This window comes from Physeter macrocephalus, chromosome 1 (genome assembly GCF_002837175.3).
Source record: "Physeter macrocephalus isolate SW-GA chromosome 1, ASM283717v5, whole genome shotgun sequence".
In the NCBI taxonomy this organism is placed as follows: Eukaryota; Metazoa; Chordata; class Mammalia; order Artiodactyla; family Physeteridae; genus Physeter; species Physeter macrocephalus.
Window position 1 is genome coordinate 101,547,391 of NC_041214.2, and position 15,627 is coordinate 101,563,017.

General features: G+C 36.4%; 1 protein-coding gene across 1 annotated transcript in view; it reads right to left on the reverse strand.

The window, feature by feature from the left end:
- The window catches only part of CD200 (CD200 molecule), a 23,648-nt gene extending 22,394 nt beyond the window's left edge, over positions 1-1,254 (reverse strand). Inside the window, exon 1 of the mRNA XM_007104005.3 lies at positions 1,148-1,254. Coding sequence (XP_007104067.2) covers positions 1,148-1,159 — 12 coding nt within the window. The 5' untranslated portion in view covers positions 1,160-1,254. The remainder of the gene's footprint in view (positions 1-1,147) is intronic.
- Between the last annotated feature and the right edge of the window lie 14,373 nt (positions 1,255-15,627).

Genomic DNA, 15,627 nt, shown 5'->3' on the forward strand with positions numbered 1-15,627 from the left:
GGCCCGCATACCACACACACACAAAAAATAAATAAAGTATTTAATACAGTGCCTAAGGTATGGTAAAAGCCAATATATGTTAGGTAGCTTAAAAAATTCATTAATCAGATCACACAATAATGGAAATAGAGAAGTCCATTTATAACCTTTGTCCAGAGGGCCAGGGTTCAGAGGCCTGGGTCTTACCTGACAGCTGCCCATCTACAGTGCCCCTATACGTACCTCTTCCCTGAAAATTTCTAGGTCCAAATCCTGATTCTGCCACATACAGTCATATGGACTTGGAAAACTTAACCTCTCTGCCTGTTTCTTTATTTGTAAAATTGGGTAATAACTCCTCCTTTGAAGGATAGTGGTGAAGATTAAGAGCACCTGGCACTCAGTAAACAATAGCTCTAAGGCCACCATTCTCCTTTGTTAAGGAAAATAGTGAAATAACTGGCTGTGTGATCCTGCCAATAAACTATATACAAAAAAAAAAAAATTACCTTCAGGCATTATTTGTATTTAGATTTTAATTTTTATTATTTTTATCAATTACCAACGTAAATGAAAATCCTTTTCTTCCTTCATTTTGTCATATACACAGGTCCTGAATAAACAAAATGTCTGTCTCTCACGGATACCCTGGGTTTTAACCCTGATTTATCCAATCCTTTATGGCTTCCCAAGGCAAAGGCCCAGAGGATGCAGAAAGAGGCTGGAGCATCACAGAGGGAGCCAGCTCTCCTGAAGAGCCTGAGCCTGAAATTCTGCAACCCCACCCCAGGTTTCAGGGCCAAAACGGAGCCGATACAGCACCCTCTATCCCGGCCGCCAGCGCCCGCCTCCCAGCCCAGTTGCTGTCTGAGGATGTCAAGGATCTTCGGAGAAGCGTCTCCGGAGCCTGTGCCTGGCAGCATCCTTTTTCCAGCGCACTGGGACGGAGAACCGGAACGCCAGGAATGGCCTGTAAACCACCCTTTGGAAGGGAAAATCCGCTTCTCAGCAAGGTTACGAGCTGAGAGGAAAGCGCTAGCAGAAATCCCACCTCCGAACCAGACTGGGGAAAGCCGCAGCCCGGCGCTCTCAGCCCGCCACCGCCCCAGGGCCCCCGGAGCGATGTCGCCCACCCTGCGCCCTCTTTCCCATGCCTGGCCCGGCTCACCAGCCACTCCATCCTCGCTCCTGGCCGCGCGGGGTGTTTGGCTTCAGCTGGGAAGCCCGGAGGGATCTCACACCGGACCAGACAGAGATCCTCCAGTTCTGTGGAGCAAGGATGCGCCCCGCCAGCGTCTGGGGAGAGCTGCCTCACTCCTCCTCCAACACAAATACCCCTCCTCCCCACCCCTGCCCCGCCCCCCAAGCAGAGGCGTGAAGGCCAGTTTTTTCCAGTTTACTTGTAAGGGATAAAATAAAATAAATAGTACTCCTCTTTTCCTATCTTCAGAACGATTCTTAGTTTTCACAGCTGGCAACTGGGGAAACAGAAAATGTTTGAAAAAATATACACCGTTTCCATTTTCATTATACAGACGGAGAAAGGAAACAGGGAGAGGTGGGAAGACATGAACTGTTTGCGTTGGCGCTTGGAGGAATGGCAATCTACACTGGGCAGCTGGCAAGTGCGAAATGATTTTTGAGAAATGTTACACAGTTTCCACAATTACCACCTCGTAAAATCCAAATATTTTGAAGCTGAATTTAACCAATAGACACTTTACAAAACAAATGTATATTTATTTTTATCCAGAACCAAATTATATATTGAAGCTATCACTGCTGTAATGATCTTTCATGATGTGACTGGGTTTTTTTCTCTATTTGAGGAGTTTTCTTTCATTTGTTTTGATGATGAGGATTCTTCTCATTTTAACAATTTCCGGAGTTCTTGGCTCTTAAACAAACAAAGACAAACAGATCAATGAAGTGTTCAATTCCGAAAGCCTTTTCTGTTTTCCTAACACCACCCCTATGACAACGTGCTGGGACAGAGCTTTTTCCTAAGGATCCATGGGGCTGTAAATTCCAGGGCGGTAACTAAAATAATGACTGATTTTCAGAAAAACAAACATATTGAAAGGACTAAAATATTGATGGAGTGGCAAACAGGATACATAAAAGAAAGCCAACTTATAGACATAGTGGAATTAAGATCAAATTAAGGAAATTGAAAGAAAATTCTTAAAGCTTCAAAAATGACAAGTAGAGACACCAAGAAAGAGAATCAGCGACTTTATTTTTTTAAACAGCTGTGTTTTATTTAATTAATTAATTACTATTATTTTTATTTTTAGCTGCATTGTGTCTTCATTGCTGCACGCAGGCTTTCTCTAGTTGCCGTGAGCGGGGGCTTGTCTTCGTTGTGGTGCGCGGGCTTCTCATTGCAGTGGCTTCTCTTGCGGAGCACGGGCTCTAGGCGTGCGGGCTTCAGTAGTTGTGGTGCGTGGGCTCAGTAGTTGCAGCACGCGGGCTCTAGAGCAGAGGCTCAGTAGTTGCAGCACACGGGCTTAGTTGCTCCGCAGCATGTGGGATCTTCCCAGACCAGGGATCGAACCTGTGTCCCCTGCATTGGCAGGCGGATTCTCAACCACTGTGCAACCAGGGAAGTCGCCAAAGTGACTTTAAATGTCACAAGGCAGTGCTGGATGCAAGGAGGCAATGAGTTAACTTTCAAAATATTGAAGAAAAATAACTTTGAATTCTACTTTGTCTTTTATAAATATTGCTACAAAGGTATATTTTAAAAATACTTTTAATTTTTTGATTAAATGTGTTATTCATAGAGGAAAGTGCATACATCATAACTACCCAATATGAATCGTCATAGAGTAAACATACTTGCATAGCCAGAAGCAGATAAAAAACTGACTATTCCCAGCTCACCAGAAACTGTCCTACTCTCTTTGCCTACCCTTCCTGTCACTGCCACCTTCCCACCACTCTTACTTTCAACATCATAGACTAGACTTGCCTGTTCATAAACTTTGCATAAACGGCATCATAGAGTATGTCCTCATTTGTATCTGGGTTCTTTCACTCAACAGATTTGAAAAATTCATCCATGTTATTGTAAGGAGTTGTGGTTCATTCATTCTCACTGCTGTATACTATCCCATTCTTTAAATGCCACATTTATTTATCTATTCTGCTGTTACTAGACATTTGTTTGTTTCCATTTTGGGGTTATTTTTAATAGTGGTGTTATAAACATTCTTATACATGGCTTTTCCTAAACACATGTACACCATGCTGTTAGATTATTTTTTGTTTTTGCCAGTTTTATCTTTTTCTATCACTTTACTTAAAAATTTTCTCTATTGCTCCCCACCCCCAAGTATATAGATGATATTTTGCAGATGATATTTTGACATTTAAAAAAATCTACTGAAAGACTCTGTCCTAAATTTTATTAGCAAAATATTATAAAATGACAGGATAAAAAAAGATTTTGTTAAGCATATAAATCTCAGAAAATTTATTACATCAAGACTCTCCTTGAAAATATTTTCAAAAGAAGTATTCTAGAAAAAAGAAAAATTAATCCAGGAGGATGCTTCATAGAAAGATATGCAGAAAGGGTAAATAAACTCATCAAAACTTATAACTGCCTAGAAAAAGCAAGATCCCCCAAATTGTATGTTCATAATCCAATAATTCAATAACTCAAATGTGCATGGAAGGGGGTAAGAGGTTAGATAATATGATTAAGACAGGTAGGTGAGAATTATGCCAAGATGTGTATGTTTAAGAAATAAACATAAAAATATAAGTTCTTAGTAAGTTAAGGCAAAACACCAGAAGAATAGCATAAAATATGATTCAAACTAGCAAAAGAATATTTAACCTAGTGAAAGACAGCATAGGAGAAAAGAGAAAAATGTTACCAGTATGAAATGTGGAAGTCAAAAATAAAATGGAAAAAATGTTCTATTATATTAGTACTTATGACATATACAAATAAGTTAAAAACACAAAAGATAGAGACTTGGGATTCAGAAGAGTGAACAAAAGAGGGAAAAAAAATCCCTGCCATCATGGAGCATAAACATTGTTTAAAAATTCTTTGGAAAAGAAGAAATGTGCTTATATAATTTAACACTTTGCAAGAAAGGAAAAAATGATGTTTAAAATTCTTGGACAAATTTAAAGGAGCACTCAGAGCTAATTTATCACCTGAAATATATATATCAGATACCAATGTTGAGCAAAAGAAGCAAACAGTGAACTCAACAAAATAAGAAGGACAGATACAATAAAACTACAGGCAAAAATCAATAAAAAGGAACAAAATTGAATAAACATAAAAGGATTTTTTTTCCTAGAGATTGATTGAACAAACCTATGGCAAAATTTACTAAGAAAAATAGAAAATAAAAAGAAACAATATAGAATGAAAGTTAGAAATAATACTGGTATAACAAATAGAAAAAATAACAAGACAGTATTATAAACAATCACATCAATTAAAAAATTCTGAAAGTGACAGATTGATCATAAGAATTTTTACCATTTTAATTGACATTCTAACAACATAAAATCTTCCAATTCATGAACATGGAATGACATTCCATTTGTTGTGTCTTCTCTAATTTCTTTCATTAATATTTTATAGTTTTCACTTTATAATTCTTTTTTTAACATTTAAAAAAAATTGAACTAATTAGGGCCTACTGTATAGCACAGGGAACTCTACTCAATACTCTGTAATGATCTATATGGGAAAATAATCTAAAAAAGAGTGGATATATGTATATGTATAACTGATTCACATTGCTGTACAGCAGAAACTAACACAACATTGTAAGTCATCTATACGCCAATAACTTTTTTTTTAATTGAAGTATAGTTAATTTACAATGTTGTGTTGGTTTCAGGTATACACAAAGTGATTCATTTATACATACATATATATATATATATATATATATTCTTTTTCAGATTCTTTTTCTTTATAGGTTATTACAAGTTACTGAATAGGGTTCCCTGTGTTGTATAGTATATGGTGTATGAGCATTTTACTTATTTGTTTTTGTTTTGTTTATTTATATATTTATTTATTTATTCCTGTTTTCTTGAGATATAATAGAATACAGCATGTATAAGTTTATGGTGTACAGAATAATGATTTGACTTACATACATCATGAAATAATTACTACAATAAATTTAGTGAAGTTCCATCATCTCATATAGATACAATAAAATAAAAAGGAAAAAATGTTTCTCCTCATGATGAGAACTCTTAGGATTTACTCTCTTAACAACTTCCATATATAACATAGAGCAGTGTTAATTATATTTATCATGGTGTGCATGACATCCCTAGTACTTATTTATCTTATAACTGGAAATTTGTACCTCTTGACCAGATTCATCCAATTCCCCCTCCCCCCATTCACTGCCTGTGGTAACCACAAATCTGATCTCTTTTGCTATGAACTTGTTTGTTTGTTTGCTTGTTTTTGAAGTAAAATAGACCTACAACACTATGTTTGTTCCCAGTGCAGAACATAGTGATTCAATATTTCTATACATTACAAAATGGTCACCACAATAAGTCTAGTTACCTCCTAGACCATAAAAAGATATTACATAGTTATTGACTATATTCTCTACACTATACCTTTCATACCTGTGACTCATTTATTATGCAACTGGAAATTTGTACCTCCTAATTTCCCTCATCTATTTCTCTCATCCACCCACTCTATCCCCTCTGGCAACCATCTGTTCTCTCTATCTATGACTTTTTCTATTTTGCTATGTTTGTTCCTTTGTTTTTTTTTTAGAATTCCACATATAAGTGAATCATATGGTATTTATATTTCTCTGTCTGACATTTCATTTAGCTTGTTTTGTTTTTTAGATTCCACATATAAGTGAAATCATATGGTATTTATATTTCTCTGTCTGACATTTCATTTAGCATAATACCATCTAAGTTCATCTATGTTGTCACACATGGCAAGATTTCATTCTGTTTTATGGTTGAGTAGTATTCCATTGTATATATATACAAAATCTGCTTTCCATTCATCTATCAGTGGGACCTTAGGTTGCTTCCATATCTTGGCTATTGTAAATAATGCTGCAATGAACACAGGGGTGCATATATATTTTCAAATTAGTGTTTTCATTTTCTTTGGATAAATAACCAGGAGTAGAATTTATGGATCATATGGTAGTTCTATTTTCCATTTTTTGAGGAACTTACATACTATTTTCCATAGTGGCTGCACCAATTTACATTTCCATAAGGGTTCTGTTTTCTCTACATCCTTGCCAACACTTGTTATTTGTTGTCTTTTTGATAACAGTCATTCTAACAAGTGTGAGATGATATTTTATTGTGGTCTTGAGTTGCATTTCCCTGATTAGTGATGTTGATCCTGATGTCATGTGCCTGTTGGCCATCTGTATGTCTTCTTTGGAAAAAATGTCTATTCTGGTCCTATGCCCATTTTTTAATTGGCTTGTTTGTTTTTTGGTGGTGAATTATATGAGTTCTTTGTATGTTTTTGATATTAACCCCTTATCAGATATATTGTTTGAAAATATCTTCTCCCAAACAGTAGATGGCCTTTCCATTTTGTTAGTTCCCCCTGTGTTCATTGCAGCATTATTTACAATATCCAATTTTAGTTTGATGTAGTTCCATTTGTTCATTTGTTTGTTTGTTTGTTTCTCTTGCCTGAAGAGACAGAGCCAAAAAAATATTGCTAAGACTGATGACAAAGAGTTTACTGCCAATGTTTTCTTCTAGCAGTTTTATGGTTTCAAGTTTTACATTTACATCTTTAATCCATTTTGAGTTTATTTTTGTATATGGTGTGAGAAAGTAGTCCAGTCTGATTCTTTTGAACATAGCTGTCCAGCTTTCCCCAACATAATTATTGAAGAGTCTGTCTTTTCCCTATTGTATATTCTTGCCTCCTATATCATAGATTAACTGACCATATAAGTGTGGGCTCATTTCTGGGCTCTGATTCTGTTCCATTAATCTATGTACCTGTTTCTGTGCTAGTACCATATTGCATTCATGACTGTAGCTTCATAGTACTGTTTGAAATAAGGGAGTGTGATACCTCCAGCTTTGTTCTACTTTCTCAAGATGGATTTGGCTGTTTGGGATCTTTTGTGTTTCCATACAAGTTTTAGAATTATTTGTCCTAGTTCTGTGAAAAATACTTTTTTCCATCTCCTTACTTTCAGGCTAGTGTATCTTTGGATCTGAAGTGAATCTCTTATAAAGAGCATATATATGGGTCTTGTTTTTTTATTCATTCTGTCACTCTATATCTTTTGATTTGCACATTTAGTCTATTTACATTTAACGTAATTATTGATAGGTATGTACTTATTGCCATTTTGTTAATTGTTTTCAGGTTGTTTTACAGTCCTTTTTTGTTCCTTCTTTTGCTCTCTTCTCTTGTGATATGGTGACTATTTTTAGTTTTATTTTTGGATTTCTTCTCCATTTTGTGTGTATATATCATAATTTTTGGTTTGTGGCTACCATGAGGTTTATATATAGCAATCTATATATAGATTATTTATATATACATGATTATTTTAAGTTGCTGATCTCTTAAGTTCAAACTCTTTTTAACAGCCTTACATTTTTACTCCTCCCTCTAAGTTTACTGTTTTGACATTATATTATTCATCTTTTTCTTTTGTGTATCCCTTCACTACTTATTGTGAATATAATTGATTTTAGTACCTTTGTTTTTTAACCTTTCTACTAAGTTTATTAGTTGACTTACTACCTTATTGTATACTTGCCTTTACCAATGAGATTTTTCCTTTCATAATTTTCATACCTCTAGTTTTTGTTCTTTTCTTTTCTGCTTAGAGAAATTCCTTTTACATTTCTTATGAAGCTGGTTTGGTGGTAAACTCTTTTAGCTTTTGCTTGTCTATAAAACTTTTGATCTCTCCATTAAATCTGAAAGAAGGTCTTGCTGAATAGAGTATTCTTGTTTGTAGTTTTTTTGCTTTCATCTCTTTAAATATATCATGCCATTCCCTTCTGGCCTGCAGAGTTTCTGCTGAAAAGTCAGCTGACAGTCTTATGGGAGTTCCTTTGCACATAACTTGTTACTTTTCCCTTGCTGCTTTTAAAATTCTCTCTTTATCTTTAATTTTTGCCATTTTAATTACAATGTGTCTTGGTGTGTTCCTCTTTGGGTTGATCCTATTTGGGACTCTCTGTTCTTCTTGGACCTGGATGTCTGTTTCCTTTCTCAGCTTAGGGAAATTTTCAGCTAATATATCTTCATATATGTTCTCTGTCTCTTTTTCTCTCTTCTCCTTCAGGACCCCTTATAATGACAATGTTAGTGCACTTGATGTTGTCCCAGAAGTCTCTTAAACTGTCCTCATTTTTAAAATTCTTTTTTCTTTTTTTCTGTTCAGCTTGAGTGATTTCCACACTCTGTCTTTGAGTTCTCTGACCCATTCTTTGTATCATCTAATCTACTGTTGATTCCTTCTAGTGTATTTTTTTAAATTTCATTTATTGTATTCTTCAGCTTTGTTTGGTTCTTCTTTATATTTTCTAACTCTTTGTCAAACTTCTCACTGTGTTCATCCATTCTTCTTCCAAGTTCACTGATCATCTTTATGGCTATTACCTTGAACTCTTTATTAGGTAGATTGCTTATCTCCACTTTCCACCTCTTCTTCTAAGGTTGTAACCTCTTGCTTTATTTTGAAAATATTCTTGAGTTATTTCATTTTGCCTGATACTCTGCTTTTATTTCTATGTATTAGGTAAACCTAACATTAGGTAGTTCAGATCTTGGAGGAGTGGCCTTATGAGGAAGATGCCCTATAGACCCCTGAAGCACAGTCCTCTGTTCAGCAGAGGTATATGCTCTAGGGGTTCCCCTATGTGGACTGCATAGGCCCTTCGGTTGGTGTGGGACTGACTACTGTGGGTCTCTGATGAGCATGGCTTGTCCTTAGCATGGTTGGTTGTCAGGCCCTGCCTAGTAGAGAAGTTGCTGGCCACTGGTGGGTGGAGCTAAGTCCCAGGGCTGGTGCCAGCTCACTGATTGTTGGGTCTCAATCTTGTTGCAGCTGGCTGTTGGGCTCAGGGGGTCCTGAGGCTGGTGCTGGCCCACTGGTGTGCCAGACTGGAGCCCATGGGGTGCTGCAGATGGTGTCTGTCCACTGCTGCACCCCAGAGTCGGTGGGCTGCTCCTTGCCTACTTGTGGGCAGGGCTGGGTTCTGGTATGGTTGACTGTGGTGGCCTAGGAGTCCCAGGGCTGGTGCCTGCCCACTGTTGGGTGAGGCCAAGTCCCAGGACTGGTGCTGGCCTGCTGGTGGGCAGGGCCATGTCCTGGTGCAACTGGGGCCAGATTCCACCAGCATCTATATCCCCAGGGTGAGACCAAGTTGCCTCCTACCTCTTCATGAAGCTCTCCAAGATCAGCAAGTGGGTCTGACTCAGACCTTTTTAAATTACTGCTTCTGCCCTGGGTCTCTGTTGTGTGAGATTTTTGTGTGCACCCTTTAACAGTGAAGTCTCTACTTCCTACAGCCCTCTGGCTCTCCTGAAAGCACACCCCACTGGCCTTCAAATCCAGATTTTCTAGGTGCTCATCTTCCTGGTGCAGGACCTACAGGCTGGGTTGCTCAATATGGAACTTGGACCCCTCCCCTCACTCCTGAAGTTCTGCAATTGTGATTATCCTCCTGTTTGCAGGTCTCCTACCTGGCAGTGTGTGTCTTCACTATACTGAGTCTCCATTCCCCCACCCATCTTGTTGTGGTTCCATCTTTATATCTTTAGTTGTAGAAGATCTTTTCTTCTAGTCTTTGAGTTGTCCTCATTGATATTTGCTCTTAAAATGGTTGTAATTTTGGTGTGCCCATGGGAGGAGGTGAGCTCAGGTTCTTCCTCCTCTACCATCTTGGCCAAGTCCAAGCCTATATGAGCCTTTTAATGTGCCATTGAATTCAGTTTCCTGGCATTTTGTTGAGGACTTTTGCATACATATTTGTTACAGCTATTGTCCAGTAGTTTTTCTGTTCTTGTATTGTCTTTGTCTGACTTTGGTATCAAGGTAAATCTAGCCTAATAAAATGAGTTTGGAACTGTTCCCTCCCTTTCAATTTCTTGAAAGAGTTTGCAAAACATTGGCATTAAATCCTGTTTAAATGTTTGGTAGAATTCAGTAATGAAGCCATCTAGTCCTGGACTTTTCTTTATTGGAAGGTTTTTTGTTACTGATTCAATCTGCATACTAGTTATCAGTCTGTTCAGACTTTCTATTTCTTCATAATTTAGTTTTGATAAGTTGTATGTTTCTAAGAATTTATCAATTTCTTCTAGGTTATCTAGTTTTTTGATATATAATATATCACAGTAGTCTCTTATGATCCTTTTTATTTCTGTGCATCAATCATAATGTCTCTTGTTTCATTTCTGATTTTTATTGTTTTCTTCTTTCTTTTCTTCTTAGTCTAGCTAATGGTTTGTCATTTTTTTATCTTTTCAAAAACCAACTTTTAGTTTTGTCGATTTTTTTCTATTATTATTATTTTTTCTATTATTTTTTAATTTTCTATTTCATTTAATCTTTGTAACTTCCTTCCTTCTGCTAACTTTGTGCTCAGTGTTTTCGTCTTTTTCTAGGTCTCTAAGGAGTAGAATTAGGTTTTTTTATGCAATGCCTATCAAAATTCCCATAGCATTTTTTTACGTAAAGAGAAAAAAACAAATCTACGATTCATATCAAACACAAAAAACCATCAATAGCTAAATCAATCTTGAGAAAGAAGAATGAAGCTGGAGGTATAACACTTCCTGATTTCAGAATATAATACAAAGTTACATTAATCAAAACAGTATGGAACTGGGGTAATGACAGACATATGGATCAATGGAATAGAAAAGAGAACTCAGAAATAAATCCAAATGTATACAGTTGACTGATCTTTGACAAGGGTGCTTGACAAGGGAGGGTCCAAGAACACATGATGGGGAAAGGATCATTTCTTGAACAAATGATGTTGTGAAAACTGGATATCCACATGCAAAAGACTGAAATTAGACCCTTATGTTACACCATACAGAAAAATCAACTCAAAATGAATTAAAGACTTAAATGTAAGACTTGAAACTGTTAAACTCCTAGAAGAAAACATAGAGGAAAAACTTTATGACATTCGTCTTGGCATGATTTCAGGGATGTGACACCAAAAACACAGGCCACAAAAGCAAAAATAGACAGATGGAACTATATCAAACTAAAAAGCTTCTGCACAACAAAGGAAACAATGACAGCATGAAAGGGCAACCTAAAGAATATGAGAAATATTTCCAGGAGTCGTTAAGAGTCATAAAATCATCACAAGCATGCAAATGTTGGTTTCTCAGTGTCATTAATGACATTTAAAACCATAACTTATTCATGTATGCTCCAGATATGGAACAGGAAACAATTACTCAGATACACAGACAAGTAGCTCCAGGATAGGCAACGACATTTGGTCACTGTCAGGGTTTGTCCTCCATGTGAATCTTGGAGGTCTTGCTTCAGCCCCAAAGTACTTGCACAGGAAACTGTCCTGAGCCTCTGCACCTAATTTCTTCCAATTATAGTCACATCATCTGGCCTAATGAGTTTCTAAAAGTAGTTTTCATTTTATTTAGAGCATGGTTCCAGATGTGTTTTTAAATTAATCAGTGCTAGTAATAAAAGATAACATGACCCTGGGAAAAAAAATTTGCAGACCATATATCTGATGAGGTTAATCTCCAAAGCATATACATATAAAGAGTTCCTATCACTCAGAGCAAAAAAAAAAAAAATACACACAACAACAACAATAAAAACCCCTAATAACCCAATGAACAAATAGGCTGAGAATTTGAATAGATATTTCTCCAAAGATACAAACACCCAAGAGGTATATGAAAAAATAGTCAATGTCACTAATCATCAGGGAAATATGAATCAATCCATAGTGAGATATCACCTGACATCTGTCAGGATGACTATTATTTAAAAACAAAAGACAACAAGTGTTGGTGAGGATGTGGTGAAGTGACAACCCTTGCTTGCTATTGGTGGGAATGCAAAATGGTGCAGCTACTATGGAAAACAGTACAGAGGTTTCTTTAAAAATTTTAAATAGAACCACATATGATCTAGTCTCACTTCTGGCTATTTATCCAAAAGAATGGAAATCAGGATCTCAAAGAGATATTAGCACTCCTGTATTCATTGCAGCACTATGCACATTAGCCAAGGTGTAGAAACAACCTAAATATTCATCGGCAGATGAATGGATAATACAAATGTGGTAGAAACAACCTAAATATTCACCTGCAGATGAATAGATAATGACAATATGGTGTATGTGGTGGAATACTATTCAGCCTTAAAAAGAAAGAAATTCTGAAATATGTGACAACATAGATGAACCTCATGGGCATTATGGTAAGGGAAATAAACCAGTCACAAAAGACAGATCCTGCACAGTTCCACTTATGTGAGGTATCTAAAATAGTCAAGTTCAGAGAATCAGAGTGTGAAATGGTGGTTGCCAGGGGCTGGGGAGAGAGAGAAGTAGAGAGTTACTAGTCAGTGGGCGTAAGTTAAGCAACATGAATTAGTTCTAGAGATCTGCTCTACAACATTGTACTAATAATCAACAATATTATATTGTAGGCTTAAGATTTTTATTAAGAGGGTAATGTCATATTAAATGTTCTTACCACAATAAAATAAAATGATAAAAAGAGAAATAATATTATACAAATTATAAGAATTTTAAAACGGAATAATCTAATAATTTTGAAAGGAAATAACTGAAATCAAAGAATTCCCCTGCCAAAAAAATCCATAGATCCGGATGGCTATTAAGGAATAGAAATCTCTATCTTATACCTGTTTCTAAAAAGAGAAATACTGTATGACTAAGCTCTTTCCTTGAGTGTTAATTTCAAAACCTTAATTTGAAACTTTTATTTCAAAGCAAGGAAAGATGATTCAAAAAAAATCAAAGTATGGTCTGTTTTACTTATAAAGCAGCAAAAATTCCCAGAATGGTTTAGCATTTGCAAATCTGTCAATGTAATTTATCATGTTAGTGAACCGCTTTGGAAAGTTCATGTCACTATCTCAGCAGGTACAAAAACATTACTTCTTAAGTTCAACAACCTATATATGTTAAAACCACAGAAATTGGAAATAATGAAACATCTCCTAAACTTGATAATATGCTTAAAGACCAAACACTGCAGCAGATATCATACTTACAGAAATTTTAGACATAGTTTTTAAATTCAGAAATGTTTTAAAGCAAAAATGTCATTATGTGCAAGGGAGATGGTTATCTATGTGGAAAATCATTAGATCAACAGAAAAACATTGAGTTAATAAAGAGTTTAGCAAGGTTTCCAGCTATAGGTTAAGTCACAAAATCCATAACAGTTCCTAAACCACTAGTAACAAGCTAGAAGATTTCATTTAAAAAATATGATACCATTAATTACAGCACACAAATAAAAAGTACCAAAGAATTAACTTAGCAAAAGTTCCACAAAACCTACAGAGAGAAAATTTTTAAACTTTCCTAAAAGACATTTAGAAAGACTTGAATAAATGGGTAACATATTTATAGGTGGAGTAAATTACACTGTAAAGATACCAAACTTCCAAAATTAAATTAATCTATAAATTCAATGTAGGACTAAGCAAAATTCTAGCTGTATTTTTTTAAGAACTTAATAAACTTATTTCATGATACATGTGTATGTTTGTGTATCCCTGAAATGAAATATCAAGTTAGAAAGGAAAAAAGGGAAACCTCTCCCTACCACATTTTAACACCTAACACAAGACCATAGTAATAAAAACTATGCATCCATGAAAAAAATTAAACAATGGAGCAAAAGTTCCACCTGAGAGAGCTGGAAACAGCTCATCAGTAAGGAAAGGATCATATAGTAGCTGATGTTAGGAAATCCGGATCATTATATGATGAAAATTAACACTATATTATCAAGTCTACATTATGTATAAAGGTTTAGAGACCTAAATAGAAAATAGAAAATAGAAAGCTAATAAATATGATTATATTTTTGTGAATTTAGGTGGATGAGGACTTCTTAAATAAGACCCCAAATTCAAAAGTAGGTAAAAAAGTGATGGATTTAACAACATTAAAGCATTAAAGACCCCTGTTCTTTTACTGATATAACTGAGAAATTTAATGGAGTGATGCCAAATAGGGAGAAGTAATCAATATCTAGTATTTACAGAATCTATGATATTCTACAATTTCTACAAATATAGTCCACCTACCCGAAGTCACATGAAGATGTAGACAAGAACTTCACAGAAGGGGAGTGCATAACAAATATATATAAAACAGGCTCTGGGCTTCCCTGGTGGCGCAGTGGTTGAGAGTCCGCCTGCCGATGCAAGGGACACGGGTTCGTGCCCCGGTCCAGGAAGATTGCACATGCCGTGGAGCGGCTAGGCCTGTGAGCCATGACCACTGAGCCTGCGCATCCGGAGCCTGTGCTCTGCAACGGGAGAGGCCACAACAGTGAGAGGCCCGCGTACAGCAAACAAACAAACAAACAAACAAACAAAAAACCAAACAGGCTCATACTTATTAATAATCAGAAAAAAACACACCCCAAATCAGAGTAGCCATTCAATTGGTGACAGTGGGAGGGGTGAATAGACAGTGAATGAATAGAAACATTCCAAGACAGTAATATTAATATAACATCATTTGAAATTACTAATTCATGAAATTGGATATATAAACAATTTTTTTCCACTTTTTTTTTTTTTTTTTTTTTTTTGCGGTATGCAGGCCTCTCACTGTTTTGGCCTCTCCCATTGTGGAGCACAGGCTCCGGACGTGCAGGCTCAGCAGCCATGGCTCACGGGACCAGCCGCTCCGCGGCATGTGGGATCCTCCCGGACCAGGGCACGAACCCATGTCCCCTGCATCGGCAGGTGGACCCCCAACCACTGCGCCACCAGGGAAGCCCTCCACTTATTTTTAAAATAATAATTGCTGCTACCAGATGGATGATTTAATATGGAAGGGTAAGTCTTAAATTTGAAGTATACACAATGACAGCAAAAATCACACATCTGCCAATTACCTGTGTTCATTAAGGTGTGTGGTTCATTAGGGTGTCCATGCCAGGCTGTGTCAGCTGGGGTGGGGTTTCAAGCACATTCTCAGACCTAGACATATAAAGATTGAGATTATACATAAGATGACTACAACCCAAACACTCCCCCTAATGGCAGTATATTGTAAGAGCATGCTATCAATAAAAAAATTGGGAGATTAAAACTCTCTTGAGAGATCAAAATAGTTTTTTCTTTTTGTTTTGAATTTTATTTTATTTATTTTTTTACACAGCAGGTCCTTATTAGTCATCAATTTTATACACATCAGTCTATACCTGTCAATCCCAATCTCCCAAATCATCACACCACCACCCCCACCTCCCCACCACTTTCCCCCCTTGGTGTCCATATGTTTGTTCTCTACATCTGTGTCTCAATTTTTACCCTGAAAACCAGTTCATCTGTACCATTTTTCTAGGTTCCACATATATACGCTAACATACGATATTTGTTTTTCTCTTTCTGA